At 35.7% G+C, this 22957-nt stretch overlaps 3 protein-coding genes across 6 annotated transcripts; 1 reads left to right on the top strand and 2 right to left on the bottom strand.

Moving 5' to 3' along the window:
- Window positions 1-433: 433 nt before the first annotated feature.
- On the bottom strand, window positions 434-12296 carry ND-19 (NADH dehydrogenase [ubiquinone] 1 alpha subcomplex subunit 8). Its single transcript, XM_011310515.1, has 3 exons — window positions 12041-12296; window positions 11155-11330; window positions 434-837 (listed from the first exon to the last, which is right to left on the bottom strand). The coding sequence occupies exons 1-3, from the start codon at window positions 12167-12169 to the stop codon at window positions 618-620; spliced, it is 525 nt and encodes a 174-aa protein (XP_011308817.1). The 5' UTR covers window positions 12170-12296; the 3' UTR covers window positions 434-617.
- Window positions 12297-12701: 405 nt separating this feature from the next.
- O-fut2 (O-fucosyltransferase 2) lies at window positions 12702-19345 on the top strand. Of its 2 annotated transcripts, XM_011310513.1 has the most exons (8): window positions 12705-13798; window positions 14515-14651; window positions 15194-15319; window positions 15498-15765; window positions 16968-17160; window positions 17632-17809; window positions 17895-18024; window positions 19095-19345. In XM_011310513.1, the coding sequence occupies exons 1-8, from the start codon at window positions 13665-13667 to the stop codon at window positions 19240-19242; spliced, it is 1314 nt and encodes a 437-aa protein (XP_011308815.1). In that variant the 5' UTR covers window positions 12705-13664; the 3' UTR covers window positions 19243-19345. The 2 variants fall into 2 exon arrangements, with proteins under 2 accessions (XP_011308816.1, XP_011308815.1); XM_011310514.1 differs by lacking the exon at window positions 15194-15319 and having other exon boundaries at window positions 12702-13798.
- A 438-nt stretch (window positions 19346-19783) lies between these two features.
- On the bottom strand, window positions 19784-22823 carry Pldn (Pallidin). Of its 3 annotated transcripts, none has more exons than XM_011310511.1 (6): window positions 22642-22823; window positions 22322-22408; window positions 21353-21460; window positions 21192-21279; window positions 20228-20314; window positions 19784-20142 (listed from the first exon to the last, which is right to left on the bottom strand). In XM_011310511.1, the coding sequence occupies exons 2-6, from the start codon at window positions 22381-22383 to the stop codon at window positions 20092-20094; spliced, it is 396 nt and encodes a 131-aa protein (XP_011308813.1). In that variant the 5' UTR covers window positions 22384-22408; window positions 22642-22823; the 3' UTR covers window positions 19784-20091. The 3 variants fall into 3 exon arrangements, with proteins under 3 accessions (XP_011308813.1, XP_011308814.1, XP_011308812.1); XM_011310512.1 differs by lacking the exon at window positions 22642-22823 and adding an exon at window positions 22581-22599; XM_011310510.1 differs by lacking the exon at window positions 22642-22823 and having other exon boundaries at window positions 22322-22635.
- Between the last annotated feature and the right edge of the window lie 134 nt (window positions 22824-22957).

Here is a 22957-nt window from a genome sequence, read left to right as displayed (position 1 = left end):
AACTTTTATTGTTCCCCTTATATCCAAATGATGGGATGGAATAACAAACATATTTTCTCAATATTGTTCATTCGCACGAACAAACTTTTCCATCTTTGTTAAATTCCCGATTCCTCAACTACGGATTTTGTATCATTCAAATCAGACTTTCGCCATGTCTCCCGGATGGTCATGCGCCCATTTCCTTCACTCGGTTACTTTACATTTCAATAATTTACCGCCCGCCTGTCATTCGATTTTGGGATAACTGTACCCAAGCGATCGAAACGCGTAGGAGTAATTCCTCATTGGTCAACTCGAACCACCAAATTCGAATTCGGTGCACGGAGTGGGCAGTAGATCTCGTCGTTTTTCAAACCATGATCTTTAAGATCCTCTGCTTGGCTAATTTCCCTTGAATTAGTTGGAATAAATAAAATATCTTGAAAAAAAATAACTAATTTAACAATTTTATTCATATCTGAGAATCACTTGAATGAACCACTCATCGTTATCCAGAGGATAACGAGCTGTAGAAACAGAGACGATTTCTGGGTTATACAAGAGAATGTACATCAATGTTACATAAGATGACTAATAATCTTTAAAGAACAAAAGTTTATGCAGTAATTCCTCGTTTAACTCATCCACATCCATCTGCCGCTGAACCTCGCCGGTGGTTTTGGTGCGTCTTCAGGTAATTTGGGAATTCTGTCCTCGTACTCAGGAAGTACGTCAACCGGCTTGGGCCTCTTCGAGTCGTGTATTTTGACTTCACAGAAGTACCCATAGGGAGGGCGCTCTACGTTCAATTTCTCCAGAACACATTTGTCTAAAACAGCTTGGGTTTTACGACATCTGAAAAAAGAACATCATTTTTTCAAAACAGGAATTTATGTATGTATGATTGAGGCTAGCGCATGAAACACTCCGACCCGTAGAAGGTCAGTCAGTAAGGAATCCTGAAGATACATTTTGGAAAATTCAAATCCAAATTCGCAATTCCTTTTAGCTAACTTATAACTAACTGTGCTAATTCAGCGTACAGAGGCTATGGAAAATTTTTCATAAGTTTTCATAGCGTCAGTACGCTGAGTCATTGGAATTAGTTATGTCAGTACGCTAACGACAAGCCCAAAGACATCCTCTGATATAAATGTAATTTTTGTTGAACGAAATTTCGATTGTCCTGTTTTTTTCTTCTCCATATGTATTTTCAAACTTTTAATTCGTCGAGGGTAATTTTTCGGAAGAGAATTTTTTTTTCACACCCCGGCAATGAAAGTTCGTACTTTGCTCCCTGGTAAGAGGCGAGAAAGTAGGTACTATTCTCCCTAGGAAGTCGCTTTCTGCCCTAGGAACTTATTTTCCTCCCTTGAGAAGCAAAATGGTAAAATTTTATTTTCCGACGTTCCACCAAATGCTCCCATTTCTGTGTGCAAGAAATTAACATTTATTATCGTTCCGTGTGTTGATGCTAGCGTGACATGCTCCACAGAGGGCCTGTTTACACTGAAGTATTAAATTAACTTAAATTTTGTTGAGTTGGCGATACTCAATATATGATATTATAAAAATTCCGGAGCGTTTCTATAGTTAAGTTGTGTTAAGGCCAAAAACTCGATGTAAACAGACTGACTGTGGTGCTTGGTACGACCGCACCAGTAACTTTTAGTCGCATCCCTGAAAAAACATCCCCGGAAAAAATATCCCGGAAAAAAAATCCCGGAAAAAATATCCCCGGAAAAAATATCCCCGGAAAAATTATCGCCAAGAAAAATTCTAATATTTAATTCTTAATAATAAATATTTAAAAATCCTAATTTTAATAATTTACAAAATGCATTTTAGAAAAAAATTTCTTTATTTATTATGACATATAAAAGGGTTAAGGGTTCGATTCCCCATGAAAAAAAAATCTTTTTTCCTTTTCTCAAATTTTCATTTAATGTGGTATGTGGGGAGTGGGAGGGGGCTCCGCCCCCCCCCTCAGGCCCCCCACCGGGGCTTCGCCCCAGGACCCCATCTCTCATCTACGCCCCCCCACCTCTGGAAAAATATGTACATAAAAAAAAGGGTGACAGAAATGAAATGTATGATTGGGGGATATTTTTTCCGGGGATATTTTTTCCGAGGATATTTTTTCCGGGGATATTTTTTCCGGGATATTTTTTCCGGGGATATTTTTTCCGCCACCCCTTTTAGTCAGTACATCCGTAGCAGCTAAACAACCCACTCGCATGTAATACATATAACGCACGAGTATTATTCAATGGACAGTGAGGCGAGTGAGAGGAGTGAATGTACTGATATGACGAAAGATGAAGTGGATGCCGAATTTAAGAGGTGAGCAGAAGCAATTACAGAAACCTTGTTATCCGAAAAATCAGCACAAAGATATAAATACTGCTACGAGCAGTTCCCCACGCGGAGAAAGGGCCATACAACCAATTCTTTGTACTTTAAAAAGTTATCCAGCATTCTCAAACCATCAACTCTCTGGTTTCGTTGGCCTATGTTAAACAAAATTATGAATCTCAAACACGATATCAAGCTAAATGCATATTTAAGACTCAGGGCTTTTGTGAAGAAAGAAAACAGCGGTTTAAAGGTGAAGAAACCGAATTTTTTCACTCATGGAGAAGTCGATACATTGCTCAGCACAGCCAATGACGAGAAATATCTCCACGTAAACGTAAGCAAACTTATCAAAAATACAAAAACATTAACTAATTGAGATTACATTGGAGTGATTTTGAATTTTTGCTTTAATTATAGGTCGCCTTAATTCTTGGCGTATATGGAGCCCGATGGACCTACGAATATATTCGGCTTTAAGGCTCGGGTGGATTATCTAGAAAACATAATTTACTCCGAAATTCGGATTCCTAATTACTTTGGCAATTAATCATTTTTTTCAATAATTGTTAGGTAGCGTTCTAGCGGTTGTCAACAACTAGGCCGCTAGCTAACAATTATCGGAAAAAACGATTAATTGACGGAGTAATTAGAAGTCCCAATTTCGGAGTAAATTATCTTTTCCAGAGAGTCCATCCGGGCCTTAAATTGATCACTTCCATGACACTAGGTCTCGATTCTCGACTGATGTGGTAGCAGACAAGACAAACTTCGCTCGTGGTTTCGTAGTAGCCGATGAGTATTACAACACCGTGAAAAAATACATGGTTTTGAGACCTACATCGATTATCACAAATAGTTTTTTTTTTTTTTAATATCAACAAAATGCACCAATCAATCGATTGGGGAGATTCGATTACTGACTGTCGAACGAGGAAGAAGTGTTTAGTATTTGCACTCCGTGACAGTGTTAATCGTGTTTATCTGTGCGTTCACGGCATTCGGAAAATTGTAATTCTGGACAAATGTACATTCTATGAAATTGAATTAAATTGTAACAGGCGTCATTGAGAGGAGGGGAGAAGTGCACTTCTCCCCTCTTTTCCACTCGTGGAATATATTGAGAAACCCTTTGAATCACAAATAGAAGGGAAAAATCATATCAAATACAATGGCAGCACCCACTGGCGGAATGACAGTGGTGTCCCAAGGAAACACAGACCATAGGCAATCGAAGAGGCAAGGAGGTTTGTACTCTCAGCGGCTGGCAGGCGACGCCCACCCTGACAACAAACGAGCCATTCTAATTAATCCCATACAAGGTATTCCTGTCGATCAGTTTATGACATGTATCGGTGATTATATGGGACGAGCGAAAGTCTTTTCAATTTCACGTCTCAAGGGAGGCCAAGTTTGTATCTACGTTGATTCTCCCGATACAGCTGACAACTTGATATTAACCCAAACAGAATTATCGATTAATGGGAACCGTTTGAGAATCAGACCACTGGTTTCGCAGTCTAAGCGCCTTATTATTTCCAGCGTACACTCTTTCCTTTCCCACTACATACTAGAGGAAAAACTTACTGAGTATGGCGTCAAGACTGTCTCACCGATAACATACATAGGAGCAGAGTCCAAAATCCCTGGATATGAGCACGTCAAGAGTTTCCGTCGTCAAGTCTCCATTAACCCTGGGGATGAGACAAAGTTACCCAAGGTCATCAAAATTAACTGGAATAACTTTGACTATTCTTGCTACCCATCCACGGAAAGCCCGGTCTGCTTCCACTGCAAAGAAGCCGGACACTTCCGCAACAAATGTCCGCAAATCCAGACGATGGGCCCCTCTCAGAGCACGGCTAACACAGAGCAGAATCCGACGGAAAACTATGAGGACTGCATGGAAGAAAACACCGACGTGACCGAACCAGATTTGACCACTCCTGCCGTACTGAACAACGTTGAATTTCCAGAATTCCCGAAAACCAGGGAAACAGCACAAGAAATGCATATGGAATCTGAACCTGTTTCCATCAAACGCTCCCGTACTTCAGACAAAACTTCTGGACCCGAGGCGGAAAACTCCGAGGATGATAAGGCGCTGAAACGAACGAGGAAAAATGGCACTGTAAGAGAACCACATACCTCGAGCACCAACGGCAGGGCTAGCGAGACAGACGCCGAAGGTTTTGCCACCCCTAAACCCTCAAATAGCAGGAGACGATCCAACTCGGAAACTAAAGGACAAAAGAGGACCCAATTCACTAAAGACTTAATTCATGCTAAAACACCACGTCTTCGGGCACACCTTCAAGTAGCAGGCAGGGAATGGTGTGTCAATTATGAACAATTCGTTGAAATGTTGCTAACATGGCAAAGCGATCGAGAAACCAGTAAAATCAAGGCAGAATTTAGTGACCAAATGAACGATCTTATACTCTTCCTTCGATATATTGGAATACACATTGATGACCTCACAATAAAGATTGCAGTTACGAAATTGGCGAATCGACTTGAAAATGATTCTGAGACTGATACTGGCTCCTCCAGCAGCCAGACAACCAAATAAATAATAAAATGGAAATAAGAACGACCGGTATCAAAACAATGTTCTGGAATGTTCGTGGCCTCCGAAAACACTACCTGGATGTTCTCCTAGCGTCACGAGACAACGATATTATCGTCTGCGTAGAAACCAAGATTGATCCACAGGACACTCGTCCACTGAAATTTCCCGGTTGTCAAACGCACCGAGAAGACAAACAAGTCAACTCTGGAGGTATTGCCTTCATTTACAAAAACCACATCAGAATCAAAACCATTGCCACGGGTCCAGTCATACACCCCGATGTACAAATTGCTGCAATACAAATAGTTAATGTCTCAGATCCAATAACCATCATTGCATGCTACCGAACACCTGGGGCAACTCTCCAACTGGAATATTGGCAGAAAATTACATCAATTACGAGGAAATTTCCACGATCAGTGCTAGTAGGAGACTTTAACGCGCATCACCAGTCGTGGAATTGTGCAAAAAGTGACATCAATGGTGAAAAGTTACTTGAATCTATACAGACCGAAAACTTATTCCTACACAACCCCACAACCAACACACACTTGGACATCTATAGAAATAAGCTCTCTAACTTGGATTTAGTGTTTTCTACTCCTGATATCGCGGATATAGTGACAGTGAACGCTATGATGAAACGTGGGGATCGGACCACTACCCGATATTTATAAGCTTTACAACAGAACGTACTATTTATCACAAACGTTCTTTGAAAATCACATCGGTGAATACAGACTGGGAGAAGTTGGTGGATCTCCTTGAAGAATTATTTCCCCAATACCTAGACCCATGCTTCCTTGACCTAGAACCGTCTCAAAAATATTCTTCATTTATAAAACATATAACACAAACTGTCAAACAATGTACTCCTGTGAGAAAAACTGTACCCCCCAGATTTCATAAAAACCCAGTGATGTGGTGGGACGAGCAATGCGCGAAGGCCGCGAGACTAAGGAGGGCTACCTATCTGAAGTGGCAATTCACCAAAAAAGAAGCTGATCTGTTTAGTTATAAGCGAGCAGTTGCATCTGCTATTAAAACATTCAAACGAAAAAAAAAATCCTGTTTTATTAATTTTGCAGAAGGCATTGACTTTAGGAAAAACGGGAAATATGTCTGGAGAACGACTAAAGTTTTGAAAAATGCATGGGTTAAAATCAAACCAGACAACCCTCGGGACCCCGAAATCATTACGAAATCAATAGATAAGTCTCTGAACAAAATTGCACCAGCTTCCTCCACCTCAGATTCTGAATCCCCCCTCCCCCAAGTGCCCTACTCCCTCCTCGATCGCCCCTTTGAATTCACTGAATTCAATTTTGCCCTCAAAAACAAAAAAGACGATTCCTCCCCAGGTCTAGATGGAATAACCTATCAGTTATTAAAAAGAATGCCTATCAAACTCCACCTCGTTCTCTTAGACATATTTAACGAGATGTACGCAACGGGGGACTTCCCTGATGAGTGGAAACACTCTTTCGTACATTTTATCCCGAAACCAAATAATCAAGACGTCAGACCGATAGCCTTGACTTCATGTGTGGCAAAAACTTTCGAAACTATGGTGAAAAATAGACTCCAATGGTGGTGTGAATCGAAAGATATAATCCCCAATTATCAATCAGGTTTTCGTCCAGGACTTTCATGTATTGACAACCTGAGTAACTTCTATCTTAACGCGGAATTTAATTTGAAAGAAAACAAAGAAACAATCGCAGCATTTCTAGATGTCCAAGGGGCATTCGACAATGTCAACCCCGATATAATGATTGAAAACTTAGTAGATATACAGTGCCCGATGAATGCCCTTCGATTCATTAAACACCTCATACACGAAAGATTTATTCACGCTAAGTCGATTGATGATAAAATACTGACCGTTCGCAAAGGAGTTCCTCAAGGAGGTGTATTGTCTCCATTGCTATACACCATCTACACGCGAAATGTAATGAGAAATATCGATCAAGATATTAAATGTTCTATGTTTGCCGATGATATCGCGTTATATTGCTCATACAAAGGAACTGTTCTAGAAGTAAAGACCCTTGAGAACTCCATTGCGCAAATATCGAGAAACCTGAATAAACTAGGCTTAGAACTTGCTCCAAACAAAACTACTGTGTTACAAATCACTAAAACAAAATTAAAATTCGAAGAAGTCAAAATCACCATCGATAATGTAGAAATTAGACCTAGCCCAGTAGCAAAATTTCTGGGAATTGATTTTGACTGTGAACTCAACTTTAAATATCAAGTAAGTAAAGTCCAGCAAAAAACACTGAGGGCTCTCAATATCGTAAAGTTTCTCCGACGAACATGGTGGGGCTCGGACCCCTCCACCCTTATTATTCTATATAAAAGTTTCATCCAATCAGTCATTGATTATGGAATATTTATATATCTCCCTAATACAAAATTCATGAGAGATAAACTTGAGAAAATCCAATACTCTGCTATTCGATTAGCGCTCGGGTACAGGTGCTCAACCCCCACCAACGTCCTCGTCGGAGAATCAAAACTCACGTATATTCAGGATAGAGCCAATTTTCTCTGCAAAACATATGTATTAAAAGCGCTCTCGAATCAACAATCGCAGATAGCGCAAAACATTCGCAAATTGTTCGAAATTAGTTCTTACTCTTATCGTACCAGAGACAAAGTAATGATTAAATGTATCTGCGAGGTACTCCCTCTAAAAGAATCACTGTACATCGACTCAAATTACCACATATTCACTCACTCATTTGATGCCTACATTGTACCCATCGTCCTGAACGACAACTTGGGACGATCGGCGCAAGAGGTAAAAGAAACTAATCGAGTTGTTAATGAGGAGCTTCAGAGATTTCATCAGGATTATTACCGAGTTTTCACTGACGGAAGTAAAAATAGAAACAATAATTATGTTGGAGCTGCGTGCGTCTGCCCTGAGTTGAACACACGTATCTCCACAACCTTAAATCGGTATTCATCAAGCTACACTGCCGAATGCATTGCACTCACACTCGCGTTAAAATTTGTAAAGGAAAATCCAGGCCATAAATACGCAATTCTGACGGACTCTTTGAGTGCCTGCCAAGAACTCAATAGCGGTAAATTGGCAGTTAAAACAAATCCATTTATTACCGAAATCAGGCAACTATTTATTGAAATAACCAAAGAATCTAATCCCCCATCAGAAATCTCAATTATCTGGATCCCCTCGCATTGCGGCATAGAGGGAAATGAGGAAGCCGACAAGCTGGCGGGGGAGGCGGAAGATGACTCCAGCAATGAATTTAGAGTACCTTTTACGGATTTCCGAGCACTTTTTAAAAGAGAAGAACGAACAGAGACAAGCAACAAAATTGTTGAAATAGGGAAGAAGAAAGGTGCAGAATACTTCGAACTTTTCTACAAGGAGTCTGCAAGACCATGGTATGGAAAGTGCAAGCTCTCCAGAGAATGTATCGTCACTGTCAACCGCGTCAGAGCTAACCATTACCATCTTGCAGCCTCCTTGGCTCGAGTGGGAATCTCCAATGATCCCAGTTGTTCGTGTGGCGCAGAGAGCCAAACTTTTGACCACATCTTATGGCACTGCCCCAGGTACGATCAACAAAGAAACAAACTGGTAGATAGACTAATTAAAAAAGAATTTCCTAGGCCATATACGACGAAAAAATTTCTAGATGCGACAGATTTTCGGTACATAGAGGAAATATGCAAGTATCTAAACGACTGCCAAATACAAATCTAAATTAGAAACTAAGAAGAAAAAATGTAACAAATGAGAAATGTATTACTTCTCAAAGTGTAAATAACCCCTGAGATGGGTTCATCACTATAAAGTAATAAATAAAAAAAAAAAAAAATCGATTGGGGAAACCAAATTTTTCAAAATGATAAAAGTCATCGCATGATCTTTTCTCAAATTATCAAATATAGACAAGTACACAGGTTACTGCTTCCGCAGAACCTCTTCCACATTATTATCTGATAGTGGAGCAAATATAGACGTAATCAGACAACACGGAGGCTGGAGAAGTGACAAGGTTGCTGAAGGTGATGTAACTTATTTAAAAGAAAAAACGGCCAAAACTTTCGACGCCATTGGTGACTGCCTCGATATCAGATCAAGCAGATGCGACTCACCAAAACCTCACGCATAAACGCGAGCATTATTCCAAATCCATCTCTGATCAGATACCTCGCAAAAGGGTAAAGCAGCCGTGTCCTAGCATCAGCAAACACACACTAATTCCAAACTCAGACGACTCCGGTTTTCTCGACGATCATCTGGCTGACGATCTTCCCAGTGAGACGCCCATTTCTCATAATCTAGATTTTCAGAATTTTCAGTAGTAATACCACTAGTGCTCCAAAATTATCGGATATTTTCCGATAGCTGCGTTGCCTAGGAACGATGGTGTCAAATTTTGCAGGCTAAAAAGGCTTTTCTGCAAAATTTTACACCCTCGTTCCTATGCAGGGCAGCTTGAGGAAAATATCCGATGAATTTTGGAGCACGAGTGGTATTTAACGGAATATTTCTCGAGTCGGATTTCGGTCAAGCAGGATGCAGTATTTGAGGTTGTCATTGCTCTCCATCCATTTGTCATCCAAAATACTTGCTGTAGAAGTGTTAGAAAGTGAGGAACACTGGAAGCATCAGTAATAGTCTCTTTTGACGTAGCTTGTTCTAATGAATATCCTCTCTGTCCACAGAAATTTGAGAACTGTCGCCAAACGCATTCCTTCGATTTCACTGTGTTTATTGGCACATTTTCACTTATGGATTCATTAATTCCTTTCAGGGAAACCACTCCGAAGCGATTCATGTTGAAATTATGTGTTACATAGCCCTTTTTTCTCTCAAACTGTCAAATTAAATATTGCACGTGAAATGCGTCGAAAGATGAGACATTTGAAAATCTACTAATGAATTTCCGTCGGAAATTTTTAAGAAATTTCCGAAATAAAACTCTTTGACGACCTCAAATACTGCGCTCTGATTGGCCGAGATCCGACCGAGGGAAATATTCAAATATTCATTATTGTATCTGATTGTGAAAACATGGAAACAGTTCCAATCCTTTTACTATGGATCTCTTTCTTCCTTTATCGTCTCCGAAAATCTTATATAGGTTCCACAGTGATGCGGATCATCTAGATCCTAATACAATACAACAGATTGTATTACAATTAGTCTCTTTTTTTCACTGTTTTATTAGCTTTGTTTATTTAATTGAATTCGTTGTCCATTTTTTTAGTTTTTTGTATATATATATATATGTAGATACCTTTTCTCTTCATATTAATGAAGAGAAAGTGGTTTCTCCTAAAATCACTCATTAGTGGGATAATTCAGTTTCTGATGAGGCAGAAAAAATCGACTAGACACGCGTTACCACTTTGGTACTGAAATGTACACAAATAATTTCCTGAATCAATACTTTCTATCGAACTGCATCGAATGCAGATAAGCGATGATATAATTTCTATCGAATTTATGAATATTATCTTGTCGATAAAAAAAAATCCATCTTATCAACTACGCCCTTGGTACACAATATACCATTTACCAAATAAAAGGAGTTCTACGATGGATTTTGCTATATCCTATATTTATATTCGCTTTTTACTTTAGAAAAAATTTTTTGATTGTGTAACTGATCTCTCATTGTGTAACTTTGTCACTTTGGAGAATAAATTTTCCAAAATGAGCAGCGCAATAAAATGAAAAAAAATGCAGATAAGCGATGATATTCCGCAGTTTCGCTACGTGGCTTTTGTTGTTTTTTTTTCATCAATTTCAATCATAGTAAATCTCGAGATGAACCACAATCATTCAGAGCTACAAAAATATTTTGGAAATTTCGCCCAAAATAGCTTAAACGCCAGGAAGAATTATTAGAATCGTGGAGATGAATAGATTCGTTGACGAAAGTGGTAAGTTTCGAAAAACATACTTCATAGATTGTTAAATGTTGAAACAAGTAATGTTCTTTGATTTTTTAAACAATCACGAAATTAATAGAAATTTCTTTTCATACTCAATAATGCTAAGCAGTAAAATTTTTCAGGTCACTCTTTGATTAAGTTGAATGAAAGGAAGTACTGAACCACATGTATTCATAACTACAAATTCAGATCACGTCCGCAAAAAAAATGCGAGATTCCCTCAACTTTGGCTGGTATTACTAACAATAAATTGTGTTATTGTGTTACTCTTACAATATTGTAAATTCAATACTCACGGTGCAAATGCCGATTCTCCACTAGATTTGTCAAGACAATTGTAGTACTGTTCGAATTCAGCACGACAGTTCTTCTTCAACTTCTGGAAAAATTGTAGAGCACATGCAGTAACAGCTTTTCCCTCGTTCACGCATTTGACTGGATTCTGTTCTTCACGACGACATAGCATAAATTCCTGAAATTTCCAAAACCATGTCGTTAATTAACTGTCATCATTGACAGTCCTTCATTGACAGTCGGCTACATATGATTTATATGCATAATCAAATCGTGGTGAATTCCTTCCTATTTTCCGGATTACACTTAGCTGATGAGAAACTCCGTCATCTAGTTCTATTTCAATATAGTAAAAATCCCAAGAGAATGTTTCGTATGAAAAACAAAAGTTTATTAAATTCTAATCTTAGTGCTACAAGTCTGTAGGATGAAATGACAAACTTTTCAAGACAAATCCACACCAAACACAAATAAAATTCTGATAAGACATAACATAACATAAAATCTAGAGAATGAGGGTACCACATGTAAAAGGCCGAAAGGTCATACAGAACGGAATAAAAATAAAAACATTACATCTAGTATTGAAAGAAAAATTGAATAGAATGTGAGGGATAAATAGTTTGGCTATTTTTCTATGAGATCTTTCGGTGCATGATGTCATCAATATTTATTCCATCTTCGCTGATTATCAAGCACGGAAACCTCTGATAATTTTGAAGTTTATCCTAAAGGTTATGTTTTGCCAGTGAATCTTACGTAATATGAAAATTAGAGATTCCTCTGTCAATGAATTCAAATCAATCCCTAGGTTTTTATATGATTTTATTTTATTAAAATCAACTTCATCATGTATTTGATTAATTTAAATGAATACTGCATACTTACGTTATTGTGATATTCACAGGCCTTTCCAACATAGAAAGAAGCTGCTTGCAGAACTGGATATGAAATATTGAGCTCTTGAACTGTCAACTCCTCATCAGAAGGAATATAAGTTTTGTCAGTTACGACCATCGTTCCAGGATCGAATCAGTAGATGTGGGATCGGATTTGAGTTCACAGCTTTACAGAAATATAATACAACAAAATGAAATTGCTTTGACTTTATGTACAGGTGCATCCACAACGAACCACTGAAATAATTTTTCGATGTAATATCGATACTCACTCTTATCGATATTTTGACTCCGACTTCAATATTTTGAATTCTAATTTTTGCCACAGGCAATTAATACTTTTTCACAATTATAAAATAGTAACAAAAAAAAAATAAAATGCAATAATGTATTCCAGAGATATTCATATTAAATTATATATGACAGAAATGCTGAATATCAATCTGGTTTAAGACAATGAGTTGACTGCATAAATACAAAAACAACTTCTAAAATGAGTTTAAATGAAGGACCTATAAAAAAGTAAAATAATTCAATATTTTACCTAACCAATTTTCTTGATATATGTGTAATGATCTCTGTTGTAATCGTATGTGAATTCAATGCTCATAATAATTTTACTATTTTACCAGAATTCTAAAATAATCAAGATATTTTTAATGAAATAACCAAAAAACGAGGAAACCGTGAAAAAAAACGATTATAAATACAAGGTCCACTTCTGCGGGAAAATTGTTAAATTCGCAATTGATGAAGCTAAATGTCAGGAGCTTCGATTAGCATCAATTTCTCGAGGATTATGGATCATTTCAGGATTTATCTTTTTCTAAATGGGTAAACTAGAAAATAAATAAGTCGATAAATTAGAGGATCCTATAGCAATTTATTGAAGTCAAGAAGAAACACATTGTTTCGAAAAGGTGGTGAAATTTCTTTTACTTCCTCAAGAATGCCACAAAAATTTGTAAGTTTTCTGAAGAATCCAAAATCATGTTCGAAAATTCATCAGAGTTTTAAATTTGTCAAATATTGACAGGTAGCGAGCTCTAGCCTAAAAATGGATCATATTTGAAAAAAACTAAAACTATGAATCACTTTTGAAAAGTGAAAAAAACCCGACATTTTCCGTGTGTTCACGATGCTTAAAACTATTATTTGTTTGCTTCTTTATACCCACTCTATTAGCTTTCCCTCTCGCATAATTGCTTTTGTAACGAGTCGCTAATTGCCTAGATATAGATGCCATTATGACAAAAAAATAAATTTACATTTGAGTAATGCGGAGTTTTATATTTTGGAAGAGAAGATCGAAACATTTTTTTTTAAGAAATATGTTTAAAAAAAATGGCGCTGTTTTTCAACCAAACCATTGTTAATAAAAGGAATAAAAATTATGACCTTTGCTAGAAATTATTTTTTAACAATCAGCAGTTTGCAATACTAAAAAACAATGATCTGTTTCGAATACAAATTGGCGTCAATTAGTGACGGTGATTTATGAAACGAGACTCAATCACAAAATGATAGCCAGTGACTTGCTTTCAGTGGCTACTTCACGTTAGAAAGAGGACGTGGTCATTTCTGTATTATGATAAGAACATACAGAATGTACAATGTTAAATATAAAATTATATTTAACATTGATTTTATTCACTGAGATTCTGACAATCCATTCAGAGTTCTACAATGGTCAGCATCCTGCTGAACATTTGAATTGTGAAAAACGGAAATACCTGTCAAATAAAAGGTGCGAATATTTATTGTTTTATTGCCTCTTTCACTTTATTTGTTTTTGAGATATACTCCACATTAAAATTATTTTGAATTCTCAATGAACTTTTCAGTCTTTCACTTTTATTATAAGCTTTTCTGTTCTAACCTCTTTTCTTAACACTTAATTAACGTTTACATATATGATCACGCGTTATTATTTTTTATTATTTATTCTCACTTTTATATTTTTAAAACCATTAATAGATTGTAAGAATTGAAGACACAACGAAAAAAACGATGCGTTACATGACCGTCATTCAACTGACTTGATCATCAATTGACTGAATCCTAACGAAAAGCTATATTTGCGTAATTATAAAAGCAGTATAATGGATAAAATTAATATTATAAATGATAGTTAATTAGCATCCACATATACGCATTGAGAAATTTATCAGAAAATTTTTGTTAATTCACCGGAACATTCCATTGGTGATCCATTTTATTTCTATATGAAAATTTTTATCGAAAAAGGTTCCGTAATGTTTTTCTCTATTTTTAATTATGTGAAAGAAATTTTTCCACTTCATAATGTCACCGGTTCATCTAAGGGCTGCTACTCCATATCCTCTGCTGTGACATTTATCACCAGAAGCAAACATTAATTTATAAGTGAAAATGAACAATTTATGAGAAAAAAGCGTTGATCGTAATCATAAAGAATTTTGCAATTTTCGAATATATTCTCAGGTACATTCTTTACGATGTCAATCCGCCTGAAGGATTCAATCTACGGAGGGATGTATATGTGAGAATTGCTGTCTTCCTTCACAATCTGAATCAGGAGGACAAGGCGTATGAATGGATTTTGGTTTTACCGCCATGGGGTAATTAATTCGAAATTCCAAAAAAATTAATTCCATCTGCTTTATTTTCAACAATTTTCAATAAATAAAAATCCTCAATATTTTTATAAATTTTTCCATTTCACTCTTGCTACGTAAGAAACACGTTCACTTCTCATGAGTTTGTGTTTTGTTATTTACCATGAAAAGGGACCAGCTACAGGGTATCTCAATTTCTAAAACATTTTTATATCATCAATATAATCTTTATATATGTAGTGAAAAAGTAATTAAAGAACATTTTTCAAAGACCTTTTGCCGCAATGATTGTTTCTGGATTATGAATCTAAGGATTTACGACATTAGTTTTCCCCCTTTCAGTTCAAATTTCAGATAACATTCAAAAGAATTATAGCCGAGCCTCAAAAATTAATTTTTTCTACTGTAAGGAAATTGTTAAGAATTCAAATTGAAAGTTTCAAAAGTTTGTTGTATTGAATAAGTAATGATTTTTTTTCAATTATAATGTCAACCTTACGTGGATTATGGCATCCCTTTTTCTCTATTATATAATCTGTTGATAGATCACTTATATCATTGGAAGAGCCCAGACATTGAGGCCCAGTCTCAACTGCCATGGGGGCTGTTTTTTGATATCTCCAGTCTACGGAAATTCATCCCCATCATTGAAATGTACCAATTTTTCAAAGGTTATTATCTACATTTCGCATTAATGATCACATTCTTCTGGGCGTAGTGTCATTGTTCTGTGAAGATTGCACACTGCTAATTCCTTCTTGTTTTTCAACATTGAATGATCAGAAAATATAAATACATGAATTGATAAATGATTAATAAATACTTTTTTTTAATGTCCGTTTCTTTCAGATTATAAGTCGACCAACGGAGAAATAACGTTAGACCGTGTATTCGTACTTCAAACTGATCCAAAAATGTTTGAAACCAACGATTTTCACCCTAGAAATGAAATTACAGCGTGCGATCAGAATGTAATTAAATTCCAAAAAACTGGAGGAGAACGATTTAAAGGGCATTTCTGGGGCTATAAAAATATTACCGCCAAGGATGTTCAATGCGTATTGTTCCATGGGACTGCATCGAATTTGGTGCAAAATTTGGAACCGACTCAATACACGTAAGTTCTTAACATAACACCAATGTATTATTAGTCTACACCTCACATTAATTAATTTATTTAACTCCATAAACTCAACCGAAACTTTTGCATCGGACTTGCTTTTACATATGATCATTATTGGGGCATATCGTTCCATTTGTTCAGCGATATTTTCCATTCGTGCTATTCAATAACATTGTCCCCCATGCGACAAGCGGATGGGAATTCTACTGGAAACTTGACAAAAAAAAAGTTAAGGATTATCCGCTAATTTCGTCGCAAATCCGTTCTTCATTTTCCCCGACTGTTGGAATATGCATTTCAATTCTTCATGTTCTAGTTTAGTTATTTTATCATGTATAATCTTTCAATGAAATTTGACTGAAGTCTGGAATCACATCAATTTCTCTACGGTTAGATGAGTGTTCCTTTTCCAACTTAGCTTTCAACACCACTGCATTGAGAAAAAAAAAGTTTTTCGAGAAGCAAGTCTCTAGTTGTATCAAGAAACTCTTGATTCTGAAATTAGTAAGACAATCATATTTTACACGTGTTACAAATCTGATAACAATTTATTCACATTAGAAATGTGATTGGTCAAACCAATTCTAGCTAGTTAATTCATTGCTCATCATTTGTCGGAGAAGTGCAAAATCTCTTCATTAATGTTTTTTCTCTGAAATTTTTTAATACGATCTGCCTGATCTAGATAAGCACACACTTCCCAAAAAAACTTGTTCTTTTTGGATCAATCTGATAATTTAATATTAGTTTGTTTCGTTGCAATGATTTAAGGCCTATCCAATAAATCAACAAATTCCAGTGTTCCTCTTCTAGTTTTATTGCCATCGTAGAGCTAGATCAATATTTGTTGCATTTTAAATTGAATATTTTCACTCCTCTACTACGAATGCAAATGTTTCGTGCTCAGTAACATACCTTCAATTAATTACTGTTGTTTTCGCCATTTTCATCTACTCTGCAATCATATACGATTAATTTGATACATTAACTGATAAGGATTCTCCTAGAATTATTTATTAGTGTTTTAATACACCTGTTCTCCACTCGTCATTTTCCAAACTTCTGTTATTTCGCCGAGCTACAATTACTTCTCTGTCACTCTCTCATTAACTCAACAATGTTTAACAGAAAATTATTGATGAGATAGTTTTTGGGGACTTGTTGGTGAGAAAATAAAATCCTGGAAATAATTACAGAACTTATATGTTTGATCATATGGAAACTCCTCTTCATGATTCTTACGGATCTCGTGAATTCTGGAAGGCGAGGCGTAGTATGAGATTTAATTCTGAATTGAATGCAATTGCAAGAGAATTCCGAGAAAAATACCTTAATTCTACTGACAATCATGATAAAACTGTAAAACCCGTAGATTGGCGAAACGAAAAGGTAATTATTACAATTCATAACTGAACTATTGTAAGATTTTTTTTTTATTCTAACATATGCGGGAAAAGTTTAAATTTTCCTCCGACAAAAATCTTGAAATTTTGTCAAAAAGCTAATAATTTAGCTAATAATTTTAAGAGCAAGAATATTGACAAAACAGAATTCATGAAATTCCAAATTTTATTGAAAGTTGGAGTGAGTTGAAAATATTCCTCACTGACAAAATCAATTGTCCAAACTACTTGTCAATTGAAATACGCATATGAAAAAATTGATTTGAATTTAGAACCATATTCCAATAGGAATTTTGAGTTTGAACTCTTCTTTCCATCAAGTTGTGAAATGTCAATGCTTGAAGTTCTCAAAATTTTATTGCAACTACTACATGGTAAAATATTTTCAGCATGCGTATCGGAAATTTGAGGAGAATATTTTTAATTATGTTGAAAAAACGAAAATTTTATTATTTAGGGGCATCGCACGGCGATCGGTGGTCCATACTTAGCAGTACATTGGAGACGGGGAGACTTCTTAATAGGAAGAAATGCATATGCACCAACCATTGCAAAAGTTGCAGACCAATTGAAAGAACAAATGGTAAAGATAGGCCTAGAACTTATTTTCATTGCAACAGACGGTAAAGAACATGGTGAGAAGATTTTTTAACAACCTATTTTTCAACACCGTATGCTAGAAAGCATGATGAATAATCCGAGTGAATTATTCGTTCATAGAATTCGAAGAACTGAAAACACATATGAAAGGCTATAAACTCGAGAGGTATATTCCTTCTAAGCAGGTGAAACAAAAATTCAAAGACGGCGGGATTGCAATCATCGATCAGATGATTTGTTCTCATGCTAGGTAAGTCCAATTGTTTCATGAGCTTTCCTTCGCCTAGAGAATATTATAATTAACAGCCACAAGTAGTTTTAGATAAATAAAAAACTATGCGTCGCACAACGTACAATAGAACTTAAATGTGAAATGTGAAATTTAGAGGTCATTAGAAAATTCAATTAGACTCTCCCTAATTCTAGATAAAAATTTAGTTTTTCTGCGAGTTTTTCCAGTCCAAATGTTCACAAAAAATTTCTTATAGAAAACGACTGAAAAAATGACTGAAATTGGCTTTCTGTGTAGAACTAATGTTGTTACAAAATTTCCCATAGCAATTCTGCAATAGATTTTCCCCGAGAATTTTTTTTTCAATAAATCTGTAAACGATGTATGAGTTGGATAACGTACGGGGTGAGGAATGGAGATTACTTATTGAAAAAGAAAGAGGTTTATGTTTGTGGTCACAATACACTTTACAAATATATTTGCAATCAGTTTGAATTACGTTTCTTGTTTTCTAATAAAAAATCACACGATGAAACCATTTATCAAACCCATTCGAGGCCAGACCTGAGAAAACGTTTAGGTAAATGTCTACGTCAGGTCAACGTTTATTCAAGGGAAACGAAAACGCTTGGTAAAGGTGCCTGATTTGCTATATCCTTTATATCGTTGAATTTTGTCCATCATTAAATTGAAAATAAATATAGAAAATAGAAAAAAAACTGCAGAAATTACCTAAAAATTATGGACTAGCATTTTTCAGATGTCGAATTATTTGGTAATAATTGTGTATGGGCCCTGCAAAGAATGTTTCTGCCTCAATTAGTTAATTCACCAATTAATATACCAACACAAAGCCGCATCAATAATAAAATCAATCCACTCCATGTAACTAGGTTTCAACACAATACTAGTAATTTCCGACAAGTTGAGGATAAATAAAATTACATTTGCTTCAGTTTTCGGGGAAAAAAATTGTAGGCATATAAAAGCTCACTACCGATCAGTTCATATCCAGTAAAATGCTTACTGGTTGAAAGATTACAAAAAGAAATGGAAACACTACTCACACGATTTCTCATTTTTAACAGATATTTCATAGGAACTCATGAATCCACATTCACATTTCGCATCCAAGAAGAACGTGAAATCATTGGCTTCTCGACTGAAACAACGTTCAACTACCTCTGCTGGAAAGATAAATGTTCCCCGCAAAGTCAGTGGAAAATTACATGGTAATAGAACTACCCAAATATGATAAATATGGATGTGTACAGATATAATTTTTTACTTGCATTATAAACAAGTTTCCTTTTACGCCTAAATCCATTGGGGTTTTTACTGCCTCTTCCCATTCCCCATGCCTGCATGACATTCGTCTGGCCCCAAGGAAAAACCCTATTTGGGGGAGAAGCTGTGGCCAGGTATCGTTGTCTCCTTCAGGAAACTTCAGCTCACCAATGAAACTGAATTATTAGAAGCGTCAAAGCATCATTGACGTGATGGCCGGGATTTGCGTTGTAATTAATGGAATCGAAAATACATTTAATGGAATCGAGTTTTTAATCTTCCAATAGTTTTCTCCTAGAAGACAATCCGCGATCGTGACACGGATTCTTTCGGGGGTTTTTACATTAATTCCGTTGTCTCGGTTTGACAGACCGCATATATGTTATACTTACTCCAATGGCTCCTAGATCAGCTTTAGATTGGCACCTGATTCATCTAATTGTGACCATTGTTGGTTGGTTGGTTGGAAAAAAAATTAATGGCGTTATGATTGATGTTTTTCATTTTTCATGTTATTCTATTCTATTGTAAGTGAGGCTTAGATGATTAGCATTCCCCTCATTCAATTTTAATACAACATAACTTTTGTAGCAATATTTAGTTTACGATAATTTAAAAATTCATAAATTCATGACTTCATTTTCGATGTGTTCATAATCTCAGAATAATATAATATTAAAAATAAGATCTGTGGTCAGAACAATGGAATAACATGGGTGTTAAGTGACCAGCATAGTTCATTTGATGGTACAATCCTATTTTACCAGCCTTTTGGTCACCTAGATGAAGGGGATAGGGTCAATGGAATCCTTGTTCTTGTCTCAGTTGTTGGAGACGCAGAGCGCGTTTCTGCGTTAGAAAACCAGACATTAAATTCAACTCTTGATATTTCGCGGATAAAAGTCCATTATTAAAATTATCTGGCAATGATTACCTTCAGCTTCATGGTTTTCTCGTGAACATTTCCCAGTTCTTTCTTTATGGAGAACACTTTCTCTTGATAAGTCTTAATCAGGGAGTACTATAGTCGGACGTCAACAAAAACAGAAATTATCAGTAGAACTGGAGATGCAGATTGATATTCAATAATTTTTTGGTCAATTCCTTCATGTGGTTTTTCTTATTTTCATTTCAATATTTTGATGTTCGAACAGTGAAGGGTAATGTAAAAGGGGAAACAGGCATTACTTATGAATTATTGTTTAGTAAAGGGGAGTGGGGCAATATGAAATTGGAAAAAAACAAGTATTGAATGCAATTCAGGCCAGTTTTCTCGATCAGTCTACGTATAAAAAAAACATGAGTAGAGGTCATATTCCTTGGTTGCTCTTGCATTTCACATCATACTTTGTACCTAGTCATAAGGAAGAGCTGGATAGTTTCATTGTAATAGCTCACTGATTTGGAGGAATTTAGTAGTTGTGGGTAGTTTCTCGAATAATTTCTGTAAAATTCTCCATTTGACTTGATAAAAAGGCTATTCTTACTTTTACTTCTATTTTTTTACGGCTGTATCAGTAATAAATACTCGACTAAAACGATTGCATAAAATGACAGGACAATTTGATGTTTCCATACGATTTTATCTGTTAAGGCATTTTCTGTCATTATTACTCGACATAAATTTTCTAAATTTTTAAAACTATATTTTTTTTTTTCGTCATCTAATAAACAAACGCATAAATACAGAGATTTTTATATCGTAATTTACGTAGGAAATTGATATATTCAATGAATTGCATAAATAATTCAAGCACTATTGATTTCTTTCGCGAAATCGTGTTAAAAAAAAATTTCATGGACATAAAATAATCAGATATCGTACTCTAACTCATTCATCTAATTCTTAAACACAAAAAACGAAATGCATATTTTGACTTTGTTTTAAGTATGCTTACTACTGTACAGCACAAGTCATCCTTAGCGGCCTCCGATAGTTGCTTATTCTCATATTTCATCTTCTCGATTACATTTTTTTGTTTCTTCCTTCAAGAAAAAAGTCGTGAGATACTCAATAATTGAATTAAATTTTATAAACATTACAAACTATTTCCCTTACACTATTTCTTGCAGATCATTGTTTATCTGTTCAACGGAAGGTTGATATACTTCTAGAATCCCCTGTACAAGACTATCTGCATTCCCCGGTATGTCGACAAGCTGCTCGCTAGATCAGAATGAATAAATTTTATTTATATCGATGATAATCCACACATAACTAATTGGTTTACTTATGAGATCAATTCAATTCGTCTCAATAGAAGTGCACCGACCATTAGCTCTCGGATACAGGCGAGATGGACGCGAAACGGACACCGTAAAATTTTTTTGATTCTCTCAATTTTTTAATTTTTTTATTTGCATCATTTTGTTGTTTGAATCATGAAAAAAAGCAAAGATTTAAATGCTGATATGAATAATGGAGTACTAAAACATGGCTATATAAATCGCGCTTGAATAACTGAAAATTGAGCCATCACAGTTGGAATTTTTCAATTAGGGAATATATGCAGAATACTACCTGGTCTAATGAATATTCCAATGAATTTGGAGGGTGTCCGTTTTGCCCCCACACGTTCTACAAAATATCTTCATCGACAGAGTTTGTCCCTTCCTGTGGTTATATTCTACGCCATTTGAAAATGCTTAAGAATATTTTCTCGAGAAAAAAAAGTTTTTTTTTCTTAAGGTGTTCATTTTGCCTCTGTCTACCCTAAATACACTTGCGGACAAATTATATTGTAGAATTTATTTCCTCGACAAAGCCTGGCACAGCCAGGCTATAAACTTTTTCTCAGCATATCAATCGAAACTGTTCAAAATTAAAGATAAGCAATTAAATGCTGATGATTTTATGTTAACTAGGTAATGTCTCATTTTTTGTTGGTCGTAAAGATAGTTGCGATTACAATTTGATTAAATATCACTTGAAAACCTCATGAGTTGTTTCAAAATAAATTGTGATGGTAATTTCAATGATATAAAGAGAAGTTACATTGGCCTCATCTGATTCATTAGGGAAACTTACGTTTCGGAGTGTAAATTCGACTGAACCTCCGCTACAGCCGCTGCTTCAATTTCCATCATCATTATGATGCTGCAGTAAGTAAATCTTCTGTTGAAGTAGAAGTCGCACAGTAGTAGTGGATTTATTGGATTTATGCGGTTTATTCGAAAGCTAATTAAATTTTCTATCAAACTGTTGCAAACGATTGACGATAGATCGAGTAATAAATTATCGGTGGATAGGAGATATTCGTAATATGCTCAGAGGTCGAGTAGTTTACCAATAATTTGGCCAATGGAATGATATTAGGTTATGGAATTATTTACTTAACCTCCACATACCTAACTTCTCAGTGTTCTAAAAGGCATTTGATAAACGCCGTAAAACTCCTCCTAACGGGAGCAAAAAAATAAGTTTTAAGTCGAGAAAAATGCGCAAAATCTCTCCCCAGCAGAGATTTATAATCTCTGATATTCCTCTCCACATGTAATTTCGCAGTTTTTTTTCCGATAGTGTCCGAAATAATGACCCTACAACGTTGATTCAAAATAAATCTCGGGCACATGAACTCTGGTATAAGTCATAAGTTTCTTATTTGCTATATAAAAAAACCATCAACTCCTAAACATTGTCTATTTTTTGTCATCGCGTCCTCTC

Source organism: Fopius arisanus, unplaced genomic scaffold, assembly GCF_000806365.1.
Source record: "Fopius arisanus strain USDA-PBARC FA_bdor unplaced genomic scaffold, ASM80636v1 scaffold00076, whole genome shotgun sequence".
Classification (NCBI taxonomy): Eukaryota; Metazoa; Arthropoda; class Insecta; order Hymenoptera; family Braconidae; genus Fopius; species Fopius arisanus.
Note: the sequence above shows the minus strand (reverse complement) of the source record. Positions and strands in the feature narration are given on the sequence as shown.